Raw genomic sequence first — 7561 nt, forward strand, 5'->3', positions numbered from 1 at the left:
CCTGCTGCTGCTAAGTCGCTTCAGTCGTGTCCGACCCTGTGCGACCCCATAGACGGCAGCCCACCAGGCTCCCCCGTCCCTGGGATTCTCCAGGCAAGAACACTGGAGTGGGTTGCCATTTCCTTCTCCAGTGTTCCCCCTAATCAGTACTAATAATTTACAATGTTTTACTGGATGTGCTTCAAGTAATATTTTTAGAGAAATAAAAATACAGATAAAACTGATGTTTCTTCTGAGGCAATACCACTATAATGAATTTATGGATCTTTCCAAGTCCATTTTATATATATATACACACACATATATATATATAAGAGGAAGCCCATTTGCTATATAATACACATGTATGCTGTACAATAAATGGGCTTCCCCAGTGGCTCAGCGGTAAAGAACCTGCCTACAAGCAGGAGATGCGGGTTCATCCCTGGTTCAGGAAGATCCCCTGGAATAGAAAATGACAACCCATTCCAGTATTCTTGCCTGGGAAACGCCATGGACAGAGGAGCCTGGCGGGCTACAGTCCATGGGGTCACAAAGAGTCAAACACGACTTAGCAATTGAACAATTGAACAAATACAGTGCCGTTGCATGTAGCTTTAAAGTTTACTTAAGTAATAATATTCTGCACATATGTTGTTATAACTTGGGGTTTTCGCGTAAGAGTGTAAGTTCTAGCTTTCTCCACATTTACGGCGAGTAAACCAGTTAATTTCTCTGGACTGCTATAGAATATCTCATAGTATTACTGACTATACCACTTTTTTTTTTTTTTTTAAGAATATAGTGCTTTACCATTTACAAATCTTTCACATACATTCCATTTGACCCTCACAACAACCCTGTGAGGTAGGCAGCACAGATATTTTCATTTAACAGGTGAGGAAAGTGAATCTTGGAGCAATTAACTAATGTGCCCCAGGTTCTACAATTGGTGAATAACTGGTATTCACATCAGTCTTTGGCCTACAGATTCAGCACCCCACCTCCCCTCACACTTGCCTACCTACTTCACAGGGATAATGAAGATAAAATGAATTCAAAGCTAGAAAAATACTTTGAGGGAAAAAAGCACTGTATAATTATACCCACGAACTATAATTTTCCACAATATATGGCTCATTCCCCTTGTCATCCAGGCTTGTGCGTGAACCCAGAATTTTATATTGCCTCTGTTCTGTGTCCCGCTAAGCAACTAAGTAAGGCAGGGGAACAGTGTGATCCTCTTTAAGTTTATATAAATTACAATCAGGGTAACTGCTATTACAGGAAATTGAAAAACAACACAGAAAGGTCAATGTGCAACTGGGACCCAGGGGAGCACAATAAAGCAAGGCAACATTATCAGGTAGGGCATGATTGCATAGAAGGAAAGGTGGTGTCAGAGTTCACACTGGCACACACAGTTATCTAAGGCAAAGTGGTGGCAAAGAGTCATTCGTTCCAGCTAATATAAACAAGAGCAGAAGATTCATGAGACCCCCATGAAACAGCATCGTGTATCACACAGATCTCTCCAGCTGCCTACAGAGAATATAAAACAACAGTGTCATCCTCATTTTAAAGAATGACTGTACCTGTGCTCATAATCCTGAGCTGAACCAAGGAATAGCTCTGTACTAATAAACTTCCTTGGCTAAAATACAACCAGTACCATCATTCCTAGTCAGACTGATAGAATGTCTTTTAAGGTAATGAATTCGATGGCTGTGTTTATAGATTTTTTTTTCTTTCCAGGATTCACTTTTGATTCTCCTGCTTTTTTAAGACCCAAAGAAAGTTATACTGAGTTTTTATTGGTGATTCTAAGTATATGTGTTTATAACAGTTAACGTGTGATAGGTGAATTTAACATATTTAAAAGAGTGCTATAGCATCTGTTCAGAAAAGATTATATACTGTACAAACTATTCGAGTCATACAAAACCATTGTTTTCAGTGTCTTTTCAACTGAGAAGAATCCTATTCAGCACGTTTCTCCTCCTGAGGTGGTTCATACTGAGCAAGCTTTGTTTTCAGTTTTTTATTTTCTTCTACAATAGCTTCATATTTCTCTTTCATTTCTGCCAATTCTAGGCGAAGCAGCTCTATTTCTGGATTTTCTGGGGTAGCAGCTCCTAAGTGATGCTTTAAAAAATCCAAAGCACTATTAGGTTTCTCTGGTTCTTCATATAAGGCTACCAATACCTTGGTCAGCGTGTCCAGCACCCCAGACTTCTCCAAGTACCTCCGGAACTGCTCGCGCTTCGAGTCGGCGGCTTTGTAATGGGCCATAGTGACAGCGGCAGCGGCGTAGCTGGCGCCGGAGACCGTGGCTGGCGGGCTCGGAGCAGCACTGCTCATGCGCTATACCACATTTTTATATAGCACTTTATCTATAGATGGATTTATGCAATAGTTCAAATTTTTTTACCTTCATGAACAATGAAACAATATAAAAATATGTGCTTTAGGCAATTGGGTGAAGCTTTTCCAAGTATATATCTAAAAGTAGAGTTGCAAAGTGATAGGATATCCACATTTCCAATTTTACTATATTCTGGAAAGCTGCTTTTCAATTTATACTCCAACAAGCAGTATATGGCTGTCCCTTTTCCTCAACTTCACCAAGACTTAATATTTTCATACTATGGATAAGAGATTATACCTCATTATAATTTTTATTTGTATGACCTTCATTTCTAGTCAGTTCGACCACCCTTTCATAGTCTACTGGCCATTTGAGATTCTTTTCCTGTGAATTGTCTCTTTGTCGTTTTTAAAATTGATATATAATTGACATATAACATTATATTCATTTCAGGTGTATAGCATAATGATTCAATACATTGCAAAATGATCACCACAAAAAGTCTAGTTAATATTCATCCACACACATTAACTATATAATTTTTCTTTTGTTGGGTATTTTTAAGATTTACTATCTTCAGTTCAGTTCAGTCGCTCAGTCGTGTCCGACTCTTTGTGACCCCATGAATCGCAGCACGCCAGGCCTCCCTGTTCATCACCAACTTCCGGAGTTCACCCAGACTCACGTCCATCGAGTCTGTGATGCCATCCAGCCATCTCATCCTCGGTCATCCCCTTCCCCTCCTGCCCCCAATCCCTCCCAGCATCAGAGTCTTTTCCAATGAGTCAACTCTTCGCATCAGGTGGCCAAAGTACTGGAGTTTCAGCTTTAGCATCATTCCTTCCGAAGAACACCCAGGGTTGATCTCCTTCAGAATGGACTGGTTGGATCTCCTTGCATTCCAAGGGACTCTCAAGAGTCTTCTCCAACACCACAGTTCAAAAGCATCAATTCTTCAGTGCTCAGCCTTCTTCACAGTCCAACTCTCACATCCATACATGACCACAGGAAAAACCATAGCCTTGACTAGACGGACCTTAGTCGGCAAAGTAATGTCTCTGCTTTTGAATATACTACCTAGGTTGTTCATAACTCTTCTTCCAAGGAGTAAGTGTCTTTTAATTTCATGGCTGCAGTCACCATCTGCAGTGATTTTGGAGCCCCCAAAAATAAAGTCTGACACTGTTTCCACTGTTTCCCCATCTATTTCCTATGAAGTGATGGGACCAGATGCCATGATCTTCGTTTTCTGAATGTTGAGCTTTAAGCCAACTTTTTCTCTCTCTTCTTTCACTTTCATCAAGAGGCCTTTTAGTTCCTCTTCACTTTCTGCCATAAGGGTGGTGTCATCTGCATATCTGAGGTTATTGATATTTCTCCCGGCAATCTTGATTCCAGCTTGTGTTTCTTCCAGCCCAGCGTTTCTCATGATGTACTCTGCATAGAAGTTAAATAAGCAGGGTGACAATATACAGACTTGACGTACTCCTTTTTCTATTTGGAACCAGTCTGTTGTTCCATGTACAGTTCTAACTGTTGCTTCCTGACCTGCATACAGATTTCTCAAGAGGCAGGTTAGGTGGTCTGGTATTCCACTTATAGACATAAGATATCTACTATCTTAGCAACTTTCAAATATACAACACAGTATTATTAAGTATGGTCACCAGTTATACATTATATCCCCAGAAATTATTTATCTAATGACTGGAAGTTTATACTTTTGACCCCTTTCACCCATTTCACTCAGCCCCTCCACCTTCTGAATCCTTTTTTCAGCTGTATTTATAGTGTTTTCTCATATAAATGTTTTAAATTTTTACATAGTCAAATTTATCCTCTGATGGGGGATATCTCTTTTTAAAGAAGGAGTGTTTCTTTTTTTATAGTCCCAAAACTAAAAGGGTTTTTTTAAGGCAGTATTTTATTTTATTTTTCTGTTTTATTTTATATTGGAGTATAGCTGATTAACAATGTTATGATAGTTTCAGGTGGACAGCAAAGGGGCTCAGCCATACATACACATGTATCCATTCTCTCCCAAACTCCCCTGGCATCCAGGCTGCCACATAATATTAAACGGAAGGACCTACAGTAGGACCTTGTTGGTTACCGATTTTAAATATACATGAACATGTTGATCCCAAATTCCCTAATTGTCTCTACCCCATTCTTCCCTGCTGGCAACCATAAGTTAATTCTCTGAGTCTGTAAGTCTGCTTCTATGTCATAAATAAGTTCATTTGTATCATTTATTTTCAGATTTTGTACATAAGGGATGTCATATGATCTTTTTCCTTCTCTCTCTGACTTACTTCAATGAGTATTTCTTGAACCTAAAAAATTTGAGTCCTCAGAATTGAGAGGATACTGAGTGTCAAGCAGAGTGAATATGATAAATGCCCATTTAGACCCAAAGTCAGAGCAGGCAATGGCACCCACTCCAGTACTCTTGCCTGGAAATCCCATGGACAGAGGAGCCTGGTGGGCTGCAGTCCATGGGGTTGCTAGGAGTCGGACACGACTGAGCGACTTCACTTTCACTTTTCACTTTCCTGCATTGGAGAAGGAAATGGCAACCCACCTCAGTGTTCTTGCCTGGAGAATCCCAGGGACATGGGAGCCTGGTAGGCTGCCGTCTATGGGGTCGCACAGAGTCGCACCTGACTGAAGTGACTTAGCAGCAGCAGCAGACCCAAAGTAGTGAAACTTCAGACATTCGTGGTGGGAGAGAATTGTTACTTGTGCAAGTGTTTGCAAAGGAACCAGAAGAGAGAGGGGGAGCTGTCTGGGTCCTGGGAGAAACAAGCACAGAGCTGAGGTCTTGCTCATTCTCTGGCCTCAGGCTGTCCTGTGTAGCCACTTCATAAATCTGCAGTGCCTCGGGACATTCCTGCGAACAGAATTCTGGAGACTCATTAGGGAGCATGGATGGAAGGATTTTGTTGTTACTGTTATTTTGGTTTTTTAACACAATAACTAACATTTTAGAGTTCACAAAGCATTGTTTACACATTAGGCTGAACCATCTTAAATTGCCATTTCTGAGAGTGAAAAGACCGTTGCATACTGGCAGTTTCCTAGAATTCAACCTCACACATGATTTCGTTTCATAGTCTTAATTCTGTGAGATTTGCCCCGTTATTATCAACTTTTTTTTTTAACAGAGGAGCAGCCAGTGGGGCAGGAAGCTTAAGACCACAGACGGGGGCTTTAAGACAACTAAATGGTGGGGAGGAGGTAGTCTGCCTGGCTCCATCTCCCTGCCTGATTTGGGTAGTGCTTCCTCCATCTGAGAAATGGGAACCACACTGCATGATCCCCTCTCGCCGCAGGAAGATCGTGACTGTCATAGAGCTCATCTGTCTTCTAGGGAGATTAGGCTCAAGATAGCTGGGGCAGAAAAAAAAAAAGGGCTGTTGCCCATAAACCTTGGCCTTGGCATTCAGACAGACAACATGCTTCAAGTATAACATATGAGCTGGAGGAACATGTGTCAGAGCAAGCGCAGACTGTATATCAGAGATGATCAGGTGGGTAGGGAAGAAAGAATGATTGCTGTATGTGTTGCAGCTGCTAAACGCTCTGTTCAGAACCCTAAGCAACCGTATGCTGTTTCCCTGCACCTACAGTATTCCAGGAGGAAAGCCTCCAGGCCTGGATGACATCCTTAGCAGGCCCAATATTTTCTGCTCATTTTTAAAATAGGGTCTGCAATCTCTTGGGGTTGCAAACACAGTCTGGATTCAGTACTTGGAACGCAAATACAGGCTTTCATCAAAACTCAGGACTTCTTTTTACCTTAAATCCTCTCTCTTCCCCCGGCCTGGCCTGCCCAGCTGGACCCCGCAGTGGGGACCGGGGAGAGAACTTGGCTTCTGCTGTGGTTTTCCACTGGGTCTCCCCAGCCAGTTGCCATGGCTACAACTCTGCTACTCCACGGGAGCAGGCGGTGAAGGGGCAGCAACAGCTGGCAGTTGACTTCAAGCTTCCTTGCCAGGCAGATGTTGAATTCTGCCTCTTTCTCATGAAGTGCTTTAATACCCTCTCCACAGACTTCCCTCCCACTCAGCCCTTTCTTCCCAAGTTCTCCCTAACCTGTGGTTGTATCTCAAGTCCAGTCTCATTTCAGCTGGTCATCTGGGGGTTCCTCAGCACCAACCCTTGGCTAGAGGGGTCCCTCTTCAGAGGACCCAAGACATGGAGCCCTCATAGGCTCTCTGCTGTGAGGTCCACATCTGACCAGCAGAAACTCCCATGCTTCTGGTATCCCAAAAAATCTCTGGGAGAAGGAGGTTGTCCCAAGGATGATGGCAGCCGCCCAACAAGAGCAGCTAGTGAGCCCTTCTCTTATCTTCCAGACTCCCTAAGTGTGTAAGGGCCAGGCCCCCAGGTCCCAGATCCAGGGTTCATATGTTAAGCACTTGGAGTAGCCGTCTCCACCCCCAGACACTCACCCTCACTAGGCCTGAGGTGAGGGAGCAGGCACTCACCCCAGCCCCAAGACAGGACTCACAGCACAGATTTCTTCAAAGAAATCCTCCTCACAATATCCTTCTGCCTCCTCTATTTCTACTTTTTCACAGTCTCAAAGGGGGCAAGGGGTTTCAAAAGTCTTGGAACAGATGTTGGCATTTCCTTAGAAAATCTCCAGAAGGTGACTTGGCATCGCACTTTGGTTTTTCACATCTATAATACATGTTAATGCCTGGTGGAAAATCTAGTTTTGAGGTCCTGTTACATTTATATGCATTGACTCTTTTTACATTCATAGGAACAGATAACATTTTTTTCATTTTTAAGGATGAGGAAAACTCATCTCTGAGGACTTGTTCCCAAGCTCACAGAAGCATGGAGGAAAGAGGCCCAAATGGACTGAGGAAACACTGAGGCAAAGCCATGGAAGGGATCCCAGCACAGAGGTGAGGCCAAGGTCACCCAACCAGTCAGTGGTGGAGCTGGCATTCCAACCAGGTCTGTCTAGGGTTGCCTGGGAGGGGTGCGCTCACTGGCCACAGAAAGAAGATGAAGGCCCAGAGGGAAGTGCCTCCTTCATTTGGGACCCAGGACCCAGGTCACCACAAGAGGCTCTGGGCTACTAAAGGGCTGATGTAGGTCAGCTCCTGTGACTCGGTCCAGCCTACACCCTCACAAGACACAGTGGGACCTAGTTTCAGAGAGAGGGATGGGAGGACTTGGGTTGTGCAAAGGACC

General features: G+C 43.3%; 1 protein-coding gene across 1 annotated transcript; it reads right to left on the reverse strand.

Moving 5' to 3' along the window:
* Positions 1–781: 781 nt before the first annotated feature.
* LOC138442494 (c-Myc-binding protein) lies at positions 782–2338 on the reverse strand. Its single transcript, XM_069594008.2, has one exon. The coding sequence runs from the start codon at positions 2269–2271 to the stop codon at positions 1960–1962; it is 312 nt and encodes a 103-aa protein (XP_069450109.2). The 5' UTR covers positions 2272–2338; the 3' UTR covers positions 782–1959.
* Between the last annotated feature and the right edge of the window lie 5223 nt (positions 2339–7561).

This window comes from Ovis canadensis, chromosome 1, assembly GCF_042477335.2.
Source record: "Ovis canadensis isolate MfBH-ARS-UI-01 breed Bighorn chromosome 1, ARS-UI_OviCan_v2, whole genome shotgun sequence".
Taxonomy (NCBI): Eukaryota; Metazoa; Chordata; class Mammalia; order Artiodactyla; family Bovidae; genus Ovis; species Ovis canadensis.

Coding starts and splice junctions, on each gene's coding strand:
- LOC138442494 (XM_069594008.2), bottom strand. CDS start 2,271: ATGGCCCATTACAAAGCCGCCGACTCGAAGCGCGAGCAGTTCCGGAGG.